Source organism: Odocoileus virginianus, chromosome 29 (assembly GCF_023699985.2).
Source record: "Odocoileus virginianus isolate 20LAN1187 ecotype Illinois chromosome 29, Ovbor_1.2, whole genome shotgun sequence".
NCBI classification, from domain to species: domain Eukaryota; kingdom Metazoa; phylum Chordata; class Mammalia; order Artiodactyla; family Cervidae; genus Odocoileus; species Odocoileus virginianus.
The window spans coordinates 23,082,522-23,096,130 of record NC_069702.1 but is presented as its reverse complement, the minus strand read 5'-3'; the positions used below and the strand labels follow the sequence as shown (position 1 = coordinate 23,096,130).

At 40.7% G+C, this 13,609-nt stretch overlaps 1 protein-coding gene across 1 annotated transcript in view; it reads left to right on the top strand.

The window, feature by feature from the left end:
* Positions 1-13,609, top strand: part of FRAS1 (Fraser extracellular matrix complex subunit 1) — a 505,552-nt gene that overhangs the window by 208,181 nt on the left and 283,762 nt on the right. The window contains 2 exon segments of the mRNA XM_070458257.1: positions 1,729-1,888; positions 4,112-4,245. Coding sequence (XP_070314358.1) covers positions 1,729-1,888; positions 4,112-4,245 — 294 coding nt within the window.

Genomic DNA, 13,609 nt, shown 5'->3' with positions numbered 1-13,609 from the left:
TATAGTTAGGTGACTGAGCACCTAGAATGTATGATGTTTTTAATAGAAGCCTATATATGATTTGTGCAGAATCAGATTTCATCATATACTGCATTTAATACAGGCAGAGGAAGGCGCTATTTAAGAAAATGTTATAGGAGGAAACTTTATTAAGTTCACTCTTTTGCATACATCTTTTAAAAGGCCACCATCATTCCACTCTGCTATTGAGAGCATCATGTATTTTGACAGTTACTTCCCCAAACAATTGACATATTTGTAGCCTTTTACATTCAAGATTCTCCACTGCCCTCTGAGCATGGCTTCTTTAGATACTTTTGGTAAGTGTTAGTGGCTCAGTTGTGTCTGACTCTTCTCGACCTCAGGGACTGTAGCCTGCCAAGCTCTTCTGTCTGCGGGATTTCCAGCAAGAATACTGGAGTGGGTAGCCATTCTCTTCCCCAGTGCATCTTCAACCCAGGGATCGAACCCAGGTCTTCTGCATTGCAGGCAGGTTTTTCACCATCTGTGCCACCAGGGAAGCCCTTAAATACTTTTGGTACTTAGTAAATGTTATGTATCAAAGCATGGATATGTTAGATGTCAATACAGTGCCAGCTTTGGGAATGTGGTGTCCTAGCCTAAAGTGGACTAGGAACATTTGGTGTGTGTAGATGGGCACCCTCATCAGAAATGAGTTGGCTCTACAATTTGTGGGAGAACTGGTTGGACAGGTGCCTTCTGCTGGCTATCCCACCTTCCCTGGGACCATAAGATCTCTGGGATAGGAGAGAGAGAAAGAAGACTGGGGGAAGGGAGAGAAGACAGGAGTGTGGACACTCATCAGGGTAAAACGCAAAAAAATAAACTGAATCGGAATGAGAGCTGTTGAAAATAATGTAGCTAGAATAAAGAATTCAGTAGATAAGCATGCATGTGTGCATATTTTACTTTGGTCTTCAAAGAATTTTTTTTTAAATAATGGGATTGGGGTGATTTTTCTTTCATTTTTGTGGTTTTCTGTAATTTTCAAACATAAAATCTTAAGGATAACTATTACTCATCTATGAAAAGGAACACATTTGAGTCAGTTCTAATGAGGTGGATGAACCTAGAGCCTATTATACAGAGTGAACAAAGTCAGAGAAAGACAAATGTTGTATATTAACACATGTGTATGGAATCTAGAAAGATGATACCGGCAATCCTATGTGCAGGACAGCAAAGGAGACACAGATGTAAAGGACAGACTTTTGGACACAGTGGGAGAAGGAGAGGGTGGGATGATTTGAGAGAACAACATTGAGAACATATACATTACCATATGTAAAACAGATGGCCAGTAGGAGTTTGATGTATGATGCAGGGAATCCAAAGCCGGCCTCTGTGACAACCTGGAGGGGTGGGGTGGGGAGGAAGGTGGAAGCGGATTTCAGGAGGGAGAGGGTCACATGTATGCCTGTGGCCAATTCATGTTGATGTATGGCAGAATGCATCACAATATTGTAAATTAATTATCCTCCAGTTAAAATAAATAAAATTTTTAAAAAGGAAAATAAAAATCAATTGCTAAATTGGTCTCTGCCTTGGAATATTGCAAACTCTGATTTCAACCTTGTAAGCCTGGAGCTTTCTTCTGTTTTATTGGAGCTCTGTCATTCACTTGTTTAAGAGAAGGCTTGTTTCTGTTTGATCAAATGCAAGTCTATGTTCTGACAGTAACTTTCTTTTTCTTTTCCTAACGCCCAGCACGGGACAGAATGGGCCTCCTCCCCTTGCAGCACATGCTCTTGCACTCATGGGGAAGTCCGATGCACCCCCCGACCATGCCCACCGCTGATGTGTGGACACCAGGAGCTGGAATTCATCCCCGAAGGGAGCTGCTGCCCAGTCTGCGTGGGCCCTGGGAGTGAGTATGAGCTTGTAGAGAGAGACCCTCTGCCTGTGAGGTATACCTGGTGAAATACCAACTCTTCTCTTTCTTGCCTAGTGTGGTTCAAAGATCCCTGACCCCATTCCTTGTTGGAATGGAGACATAGCCTTGCACTTGGCAGGAAGTGATGTTGTAAACCGTGAGGTTGGAACAAATCCTTAAGCTTCATTCCAAACTCAGGGTGCTGAGGCTCTCTGATTTATTATTTTGTCTTGGCCAGATGCAACCCTTTGTATTCACAGCTCTTGAAAAGGAAAGGAGGAAGGACCAGATCCTTTGATATGATTCTTTAAGGCCTAAGTAGTTACTACGGCCTCCTGATGGACAGAAGAACAAACATCACTTTTCTGGGTATCAGTAGTATCACAACACTAAGTCTGATGGCTAGTCTTTAAGATTTTATGTCTTTCTCCAAAAAACACTGAGCCGGAAGCAGTATTTCATTTGTCTTTATGGCCTCTTTGCTGGAGAGATTATGCCTGCCTGTGAACTGAGGCATAGCCCAGCAAGCCAGGCGTATGCTTCCAGCCCTCTCCTTAGAATTCACGCTTGGACCAAGTACCCTTTTATTACATTTTAGAGTTATATGTCTCTTTCCATTTTTATAATTAAGTAGCATATACTTCATGACACTACATTATTGTCATTGCTGTAGTATATTCTCTCCTGGTGTACAATAGCTCAAATTACTCTTTTTAAGTAGTACCTGGAAGCTACACTGTAATCTTGCCTTTTCTCTTTAAAAAGACTTCTGGCTTCTTTCTGATACCCAGTTATTCCATTCCTGGCCACCATTTACCCTGGAGAACCATTTTGGGGATTGCAAAGTATGGTAATGGAATGATGAAAGTAGAGTGCATTCCTCTTGCATTTCAGATGTCACCTGCCAGCAAAGGACAACCAGCCAACTTTGGGCCAGATAAGCCTGCAAGAAAAAATATTCCAACCACAACATTTAAGGGATGGGCTGGAGGGTGGCTGTCTGGGTTTGTGGGCTCCTTTCTTACATTTTAGGAGACTTTCTGCTTGACTCTCCATGAGAAAAATCTATTGGAAGCATTTTGCCTGGAGAGATTGGAGGATCAGCCAGCACCAACTCCATAATTTCCTGGGTGCATAATAAAAATGCAGGGCCCTTTGTTCAAAAAAGCAGGGTGGGGGAAGCTTTGGTTTTTCTTCCATGATCTTTCTCAAACTGTCACGTTTTTAATTTGCTGTTAATGTCACCCACCCTCAGGCATGGGGATATTTGCTGGGTGGGTGAGTCCTCCTCTGGCACCCTAGACGTCTCCTGCTACTTGGAGCTTAGGGTGGGTGCTCTCCTTAGGCACCTGTACCAGGTCCCCGATACAGGTAGAGGGTGGCAGCTTTCACTGGGCACAAATTTGGGCTCAGGCTCCTGAGAACCCAGGAAGATAAGGAGGCAGGGGGAGGTAGGGCCATTCATGAACTGAGGCTCCAAACCCCTTGCAATGCTACCTGTCTCACCAGACTTCACTTAGGAAACTCAGAGAGAAAGTTAAGAACTCCATAGAGTGGCTCCAGAGCTATACCCCAAGCCCAGGGCCCCCTAGTTTGCACCACCCCCCAGAGCACAAGACTATGTGTGACTGCCCTGGCATAGATGCAGCCAGCCCTGAGATCAGTGGTGCAGTTCAGTCCAGTCGCTCAGTCGTGTCCAACTCTTTGTGATCCCACGGACCGCAGCACGGAAGGCCTCCCTGTCCATCACCAGCTCCCGGAGTTTATCCAAACTCGTGCCCATTGAGTCGATAATGCCATTCAACCATCTCATCCTCTGTCATCCCCTTCTCCTCCTGCCCTCAATCTTTCTCAGCATCAGGGTCTTTTCCAATGTGTCAACTCTTCGCATCAGGTGGCCAAAATATTGGAGTTTCAGCTTCAATGTCAGTCCTTCCAAAGAACACTCAGTACTGATTTCCTTTAGGATGGACTGGGTGGATCTCCTTGCAGTTCAAGGGACTCTCAAGAGTCTTCTCCAACATCACAGTTCAAAAGCATCAATTCTTCAGCACTCAGCTTTCTTTATAGTTCATCTCTCACATCCATACATGACTCCTGGAAAAACCATAGCTTTGACTAGACAGAGCTTTGTTGGCAAAGTAATGTCTCTGCTTTTTAATGTGCTGTCTAGGTTGTGCAACACCCTCAGTAACCTTTAGCGCTCTAACCTTGCAGAATCCTGTTCCTACGAAGGCCGTGTGTTTCACGACGGGCAGGACTGGCCGTTGAGTCGGTGCGCCAAGTGTGTGTGCAGAAACGGGGTCGCCCAGTGCTTCGTGGCTCAGTGCCCCCCTCTGTTTTGTAACCAGGTAAGGGAGACGGCCTCAGAAAGGACCCTTCACAGACTGTTAACTTCACTATCTGGGAACCTGGAGTCTCGTCTGAGATGATGGCAGGCAGGCCTCGCAAGTACTGAAAACGAGAGGCAGAAGCTGCTTTATTTTGCTTGTAGTTTTGGAGACCACCCCTGAGACATTTCTTTTACCCTTAGCAGCTACAGATAGGTCTAATTACCAGTCATTTAAGCTAATTGTTACATAATGAAACTGAGCCTTCAGGATACACACAAAGGAGCCGCCAAACTCTAGTTGCAGGTGTTCCAAAAATGTCTAGCTGAACATCTGGAAAATTCAGTAAGATGATCAGGATTGTTATTGTTTGTCAATATATGGGTACAGACTGCCTTTTAAAGTCATATAGATGTTTCTTTGAACCTGATTTTCTAGATGTACATGATTTAATTCTTAATGGTTCAGATTACCAAAGGACTTTTTTTCTGGGAGGTTTAAAATAGTGGGAACTTGTTCTTCATTTAAAACTGATCTGAGAAGAGGGTGGGATGTATGGAGAGAAATATGGAAACATATATTACTATATGTAAAATAGATAGCTAATGGAAGTTTGCTCTATGACTCAGGGAACTCAAGCTGAGGCTCCGTGACAGTCTAGAGGCGTGGGATTGGGGGAGGGGACAGGGTGGGCCTCTGGCGGATTCATGTTGACATTTGGTAGACACCAACACAATACTATAATGCAATTATCCTATAATTAAAAATAAGCAAGTTTATTTATTTTTAAATTCCTTAAAAAAAGGACTTTACATGGCCAGAGCGCAACTTCTATAAAAGTGTTTTTTTAAAAGTAAACAAAACAAAACTGATCGGATTTTCAAAACATTACTCTTTCGTACAAATTTGCAGGCGAAAGTCAATTGCAAATAAATTTTGTATCCATGGTATTTTGTAGTTTTTTATTCTTCCAGTAGCTCCCATGGATGTTCCTTGGCAGTTGACAGATAACCATGAAAGGAGCTTGCCTCCAGTTGAAAAATAGCTCATTTTTGATCTGAGAAAAAGCTGAAAGCCAGCATTCAGTTGATACAGAGCAGTACTTTGTGTCAAGTAAAACAAAATCAATAACATGGCATATTGTGACGATTCGGCAATATTTTTAAAGGCAGATAAAAGGCAATTAGGCAAGAAATACTAAATACCAAATAAAGGGAAAACATGTCTAATTGAAAGACCAGATTGCATTACCCACACTACAGCAAACACTGCACACTTAATCACATCTCCATTTATCATCAAGTCTTGTCCTAGCTTTCTGATTGCAAATGAGCTTCTTGGTAGAGCTGCAGAATATCTTACATTTGAAAGATATTGTAGTGTTGGAGCATTTTGACTTACACATCCCAGGATTTAGTCTTTTATGAAAAAAGCTTTAATTAAGCAGTTTGCCACCATTACAATAAGGGAGGTGGGAGGAAGGAAGGAGGAAACACTCCATTGTGAACCTTCTGCTTTAAGTCTTTAAAAACAACCATGACTGCATATCATGGGTTAGCTTGGAATACCAGAAAGTGCTGGTTCCCGTTTTTTAAAATGCTAAACTCTCACTTCAAATAATACTAACTTATAGTTTGCATGGATTAACTTAAAAAGATGAAATTTGTTGCCATACTGTAGAGCTAATTGCTATGCAAACATTCTGAAGTCTTGACAATAGATTGATTTTAAGCACTCTTGCATCAAGTTTATAGTTTTGCCTTGACATTCAAAAATACCCAACTGTCAGATTATTTAAACCATTTTTCTTGATTTAATATCACTATTAAAACATTGGGTGTTCTGATGATATAAAGTGGCAGTCAATCCTAAAGGAAATCAGTCCTGAATATTCTTTGGAAGGACTGATGCTGAAGCTGAAACCCCAATAGTTTGGCCATCTGATGCGAAGAACTGACTCATTTGAAAAGACCCTGATGCTGGGAAAGATTGAAGGCGGGAGAAGGGAACGACAAAGGATGAGATGGTTGGATGGATTCACTGACTCGATGGACATGAGTTTAAGTAAACTCCAGGAGTTGGTGATGGACATGGAGGCCTGGCATGCTGCAGTCCATGGGGTCACAAAGAGTTGGACATGACTGAGCGACTGAACTGAACTGATAGAGTTAGTGCCTTGGTTGGAAACGTAATCACTGTCACCATCTAACCATCACCAATCCCCACATTTGGGGCATTTACTATGTGATAATCATTAATTTTAAATCTTTAAAATTTTCCTAACAACCTTATGAAGTACGAGCTATTATTATCATCCCTTATTGCAGTAGACAAAACTGAGATACGAAGTTTGAACAATCTGCTCAAGGTACCAGCATTAGGAAGTATCTGTGCTTCTAACCTAGGCAGCTTGACATTACAACTTAAACAGACCACACTTGACTTAGATTTTTACCCATTACGTTACATTGCCTCCCCAAATGATGAGTCACATATTGTTTACATCTAATAATAATCACAAAACAAGACTTGCTTATATCATCAATCATGATTGCAAGCATTTTATATGAGTTAACTCATTCAGTATTTAAAAAAAAAAAGTTCATCAGAAGAAATCTATTTCCAGGTCTTGAGCTCTAAAAAAATTTGATTTTTAAAATAAAGTCTTTGGTTTTTTTAATTGTAAAAGGAATCTGTGTTCATTAAGGAAAGCTTGAAAAAAGCAGAGAAGGAACTGATCATCCATATTTCTACCATTCAAAAAGATCATAGTAGAATTTTTTTTTAATTCATTCCAATTTTTTGGTAGGCAAATGTGGATATATTTGCGTAGTTATAATCAGATTTTTGGAGTTAGTGATTATCTCTGATAAAAGGAGTAATTCTTGTGTTCAAATAAGGGGTTGTTCCCTTGGTGGGTGGTGTAAATTCACACTGAAATTGCTTGCCTTCAGCTTTTGTTCAGATGCTGCGTGAACAGAGGCCTCTTTCACATTTTTGTAGGCTTGTTAAAATGATCTGTTCAGTCTGATGAGAGTTCTTCCTATGGCTATATTACCACTTTTTTTAATACCACCATTTTCCCGTTCCCAATATCGATTAATATAAGTGAATTGAACATCATCTTCAGATATTTTCTTTAAAAGGTGACAAGTTGTTATGTCTTTCAAGCCACTGAGGTATTGGACAATTATTTCCTTTCTCCCTATACTCATGAAAGATTATTTATTGGGGTCCAAAATTTAAGGAGATTATAATCTCCTTTCCACTGAATTCTGGAATTTAGTACCGTGGAGGAGTCAGAGATGGATGGGTCTGTTTTCTCTTCTGTTATATCAATTAGTTTACTCTGTTGAATTTTTGCAACATGTTTCTTTATCTTTATAATTAAGACATTTCCCCAGGGTATTTCTAAGGGAGGTGTCTTTCCACATGTTTTACCTAGTATATTGTGAAGCCCTTTCAGTCTGTATTCCAGGTGTGAAATGTTTTCTTTAGTTCTGGCCTTGATTAGTCATGTCTGTTCCAATTATGCTCAGTTCTCAGAAACACCTATGATTCTTAAACTGCTCCTCTACCATCTCCCCTCAATATTGGTCATGTTCTCCCTCATTCTTTTCACTCTTGTGTCTTTGCTCTGCATTATGAGGAGAGCTTCTTGAGTTTGTGTTTCCTGCCTCCATATTGATTTTAATTTGATGATTTCTTTAATTTTCTTTTAATTCTTCCTTCTTTCTCCTGTCATTGGTTCTTCTAAGTTTTTAAAATTCCAATGCTTTCTCTTTCTGTATTGGTTTTTGCTTCTTTAATAAAGACTGCATTTTCTTCTGCCTTACTCAAGTTGCAAAATGGTTTTTAAATCTTTAATTTGAGATCCTGCAGTATGTAGGTTTCAGAAATCTGCCTTTTCTATGAATCTTCAGAGTATTATTACTTTTTGCTTGCTCTTTAGGATTTTCCCCCAATTCCTTTCTTTCTATTTGTTCAGCCTTAGAGATATCTGTTCATTTGCAGTGCTTCAAAGCTGCAAAGGTGAGCAGCATGCCCTTGGCTAATTCCCCCTTCTTGGGCTCATTGTTGTTGTTCAGTCGCTAGGTGATGTCTGACTCTTTGCAACCCCATGAACTTCAGTACAGCAGGCTTCCCTGTCCTTGACAATATCCTTGAGTTTGCTCAAACTCATGTCCATTGAGTCAGTGATGCCCTCCAACCATCTCATCCTCTGTCACCCCCATCTCCTTCTGCCTTTAATCTTTCCCAGCATTGTGGTCTTTTCCAGTGAGTCAGCTCTTCACATCAGGTGGTTAACATATTGGAGTTTCACCTTCAGCATCAATCCTTCCAATGACTATTCAGCATTGATTTCCTTTAGGATTGATTAGTGTGATCTCCTTGCAGTCCAAGGGACTCTCAAGCTCCTTCTCCAGAGCATCAATTCTTTGGCGTTCAACCTTCTTTATGGTCCAACTCTCACATCCATACATGACTACTGGAAAAACCATTCTTTGGATTATACAGACCTTTGTTGGCTAGGTGAAGTCTCTGCTTTTTAATATGCTGTCTAGGTTTGTCACAACTTTTCTTCCATGGAGCAAGTGTCTTTTAATTGTGTGGCTGCAGTCACCGTCCTCAGTGATTTTGGAGCCCAAGAAAATAAAGGTCTAAGTCCTAAGAAGGGGGTGTGTTTCCTTGACCAAGGGTCTGGCCAGTTTTAACCTAATGTTGTTCTACTGTACTGAGATCAGATCTTTTGCTGTCTCCACTGCCCAATTTTCTTAAATTTTGAATTCATGAAACATAAAACTATAGTCTCTAGTTTGCAAGAGTTCTCATCGTGTTTCTTGGTGACTATGTGCTTTACATTTAGGGTGTCCTCATCCCCATTTTGTATCACTTCCTCTACCTCCCCCAATGCACATATTTCCCATTCATTTTGTTATCTTTCTTTTTGTTTCTTTTTTTGCATTATGGGCTCTGATTAGATGTAGAAAGGCATTGAGGGAAGTGAAAGGCTACAGTGGGCACTCTGATGGCTTCAGATAGTAGTGGCCACGCACTGTGGGGATGAGCCATGTTATGTTTGGTGCTGAGAGTCAGAGAGGTCAGAGGAAGTGATGATTCTTATTTCTGTGTGATTAACAAAGCAAAGGAAGGCCACCGAAAGTCTAATGGTCAGTGCGACTCCTCTTGGCAATAGCAGGAGGTTGTCTTTTCTTTTTGATGGTACAGTTTTCATCTCATTTTTATATTTTCAGAGGTATCATAGGAGAATTTGTCACGAACTATTAGCCATAATATACTATAAAGTTTATCGTAGTATTTTAATTTAAGGAATATGGTAAACCATAATTAAATACAGTTGACCCTTAAACAGCATGGCTTGAACATATGCAGACTTTTTCAATAGTAGATAGTATAATACTCCATGATCCATAGCTGGTTGAATCCATGGATGCGGAACCACAGATGCCGAAGAAATGTGGATACCCAGGACTGACTAAAAATTACATTCCGAGTTTCAGTTGCGTGATGGGTCAATTCCCCTTACCTCTATTGGTTCAAGGGTCAACTGTATATCCTTAATGGTGGCACTATCTCAAATTATAATGACATTAATCCTACATGTTTTTTTTTTTTTTTACCTGAACTCCTATGGTTACTGAGGGTACCATATTAGACTTGGAGTTGGCAGATTTTTCCTGTAAAGAGCCAGTGAGTGAATGTTTTCACCTGTGTGTGTCATATAGTTGGAACAACTACTCAACTCTGCCATCACAGCACAGAAACATCACAGGTAATACATCCGTGAGTGTAGGTGGCTGTGTTCTAGTCAAAGCTTATGGAAATTGGTGGTGGGCTGGATTTGGTCATTTGTCTGTAGTGTGCCGGTCCTTGTATGGTCTATAGGTTTGGAAAGGCAAATCTATTAGGTGGAGGTGATGGAATTCCAGCTGTGAAAGTGTGTTAATTGCACAGTCTTGTCTGACTCTTTGTGACCCCCGTGGACTGTAGTCCACTAGACTTCTCTGTCCATGGGATTCTCCAGGCAAGAGTACTGGAGTGCGTTGCTGTTCCTTTCTCAAGGGCATCTTCATGACCCAGTAATCGAACCCCAGTCTCCTGCATTGCAGACAGTTTCTTTACCACCTGAGCCACCAGGGAAGTCCTCAAACAGAAGAAAACAGTTTCAGCTGAGCTACTTAAAATCCTCAAAGATGATGCTGTCAAGTGATGCACTCCATATGTCAGCAGATTTGGAAAACTCAGTAGTGGCCGCAGGACTGGAAAAGGTCAGTTTTCATTCCAGTTCCAAAGAAGAGCAATGCTAAAGAATGTTTGAACTACCATAAAATTGCACTCATTTCACATGCTAGGAAGGTAATACTGAAAGTCCTTCAAGTTAGACTTCAGAAATATATGAACCGAAAACATCCAGATGTACACGCTGTATTTAGCAAAGGCAGAAGAACCGGGGTTCAAATTATCAACATCTGTTGGAAGATAGAGAAGGCAAGGGAATTCCAGAAAAAGCATCTATTTCTGCTCATTAACTGCACTAAAGCCTTTGACTGTTTGGAAAGCAAACTGTGGAATACCAGACTAGTGATGGGAATACCAGACCACCTTACCTGTCTCCTGAGAAACCTGTATGCAGGACAAGAAACAACAGTTAAACCGTATGTGGAACAATGGACGGGTTCCAAATTAGAAACGAATACGTCAAAGTGGATACTGTAACCCTGTTTATTTAACTTATATGCAGAGTACGTCATGCCAAATGCCAGGCTGGATGAATCACAAGCTGGTAACAAGATTGCAAGGAGCAATATCAATAACCTCAGATATGCAGATGACACCAGTATCAGTAACCTCAGATATGGGAGAAAGCCAAGAGGAACTAAAGAGCCTCTTGATGAAGGTGAAAGAGGAGAGTGAAAAAGCTGGCTTAAGACTCAACTTTCAAACAACTAAGATCATGGTGTCTGGTCCCATCACATCTTGGCAACTAGATGGGGAAAGTGTGGAGAAGGTGACAAATTTTATTTCCTTGGGCTTCAAAATCACTGTGGATGGTGACTACAGCCATGAAATTAAAAGACACTTGCTCCTTGCAAGAAAAACTGCCAAACACACAGCGTATGAAAAAGCAGAGACATCACTTTGCTGACAAAGATCCATCTAGTCAAAGCTATGGTTTTCTCAGTAGTCATGTATGGATGTGAGTTTGGACCATAATGAAGGCTGAGTGCTGAAGAACTGATTCTTTTGACCTGTGGTGTTGAAGACTCTTGAGAGTTCCTTGAAATGCAGGGAGATCAAACTTGTCAATCCTAAAGGAAATCAGTCCTGAATATTCTTTGGAAGAACTGATGCTGAAGCTAAAGCTCCAATACTTTGGCCACCTGATTTGTAAGATCCGACTCATTAGCAAAGGTTCTGATGCTGGGAAAGATTGAGGGCAGGAGGAGAAGGGGACAGCAGAGGATGAGGTGGTTGGATGGCATCACCAGGAAGCCTGGCATGCTGCGGTCCATTGGATCTCAAAGAGTCAGATACCACTTAGCGACTGAACAATAACAACAATGAAGAAAAGAATGATAGAATTCAGGCATATATTATAGCAATAAAAGTGTACTGCCAAAACGTCTTTTCCATTTCTCTGACCCACTTTGCTGACTTGCCTCTTCTGTCCTGTTTATAAAGCGCAAGTCCAAATGGTATCTAAATTCGCTATCTTGTAGTTCTGTTGTATCCTGGAATGTTTTCTCTTTAATGTCCTTCCTTCCTGTTTTATTGGTCTCTGTTTGTGAAGAAAGATTCCATGTCTATAGAAAAAAAATCTTTCTATTAGAAGAAAGAGTCTAATAAAATATATAATTATGCATTAGCGATAAGAATCAGAAAACTTGCTTTTCCTTGTACCAACCTCTACACCAGTAATTATTCCTCCCCTACACTTTCCGGTTGACTCTGCCACTGTCCTTGGGGTTGATTAAGATAGATTATACTAAGTCTATATTTCTGTTCAAGATTTGTGCTCATGACATTTGTCTACTGATTACTTAATATTGTATAAATTCATTGTTTACTTCCATAAAGTTACTGAAGAATGAATATGACATCAGATATAACTTTATTTTTACTTCCTTGCTGAAATTTTATTAAACTCAAGAGCTGAGGTCAAGGAATGCTCAATGATTTCAATCCGTGTCCAATTTTTACATACTCTATGGAACATCAACTGTCATAATATTTTTATAGGCTTATCCAGTAATAAAAGTGACCTAATACAGAGAAGACAGTTGTCATTTTATTTCCAGTGACTCAGGTGTGTGAAATAAATCCTTAATAGAGAGTAATGCATTAATCTAGCTGATCATATGTAATTGGGTTAAAATAACCACAGGCATGACTGGAACTTTCCATGAAAAATTAAGGTTATTTGACACCCTCCACCACCCTCACCTTTCTTTCCCCAAGTACCCTGGCCTTATTTTCTTGCAAAGTGAATTCCATATCGATTATGATAGTGGAAGTGACAAATAGGTTCAAAGGATTAGATCTGATAGACAGAGTGCCTGATGAACTATGGACGGAGGTTCATGACATGGTACAGGAGGCAGTGATCAAGGCCATCCCCCAAGGCAAAAAGGGGATGCATCAAGACCATGCAAAAAGGCAAAAAAATAGCTGAGAAAAGAAGAGACGCAACAGGCAAAGGAGAAAAGGAAAGATATACCCATTTGAATGCAGAGTTCCATAGAATAGCAAGGAGAGATAAGAAGACCTTCCTCAGTGATCAATGAGGAAGGTTGCATCACCTCATGACAAATAGATGGGGAAACAATGGAAATAGTGTCAGACTTTATTTTCTTGGGCTCCAAAATCATTGCAGATGGTGACAGCCGCCATGAAATTAAAAGACCATTGCTGTTTGGAAGAAAAGCTATGACCCACCTAGACAGCATATTAAAAAGCAGAGATATTACTTTGCTGACAAAGGTCCATCTAGTCAAAGCTGTGTTTTTCCAGTAGTAATGTATGGATGTGAGAGTTGACTGTAAAGAAAGCTGAGTGCTGAATTGATGCTTTTGAACTGTGGTGCTGCAGAAGACTCTTGAGAGTCCCTTGGATTGCAAGGAGATCAAACCAGTCAATTCTAAAGGGAATCAGTCCTGAATATTCATTGGAAGGCCTGATGCTGAAGCTGAAACTCCAATACTTTGGCCATCTGATGTGAAGAACTGACTCATTTTTTAAGACTCTGATGCTGGGAAAGATTGAAGGCAGGAGGAGAAGGGGACGACAGAGGATGAGATGGTTGGATGGCATCACCAACTCAGTGGACATGAGTTTGAGTAAACTCCAGGAGTTGGTGATGGAC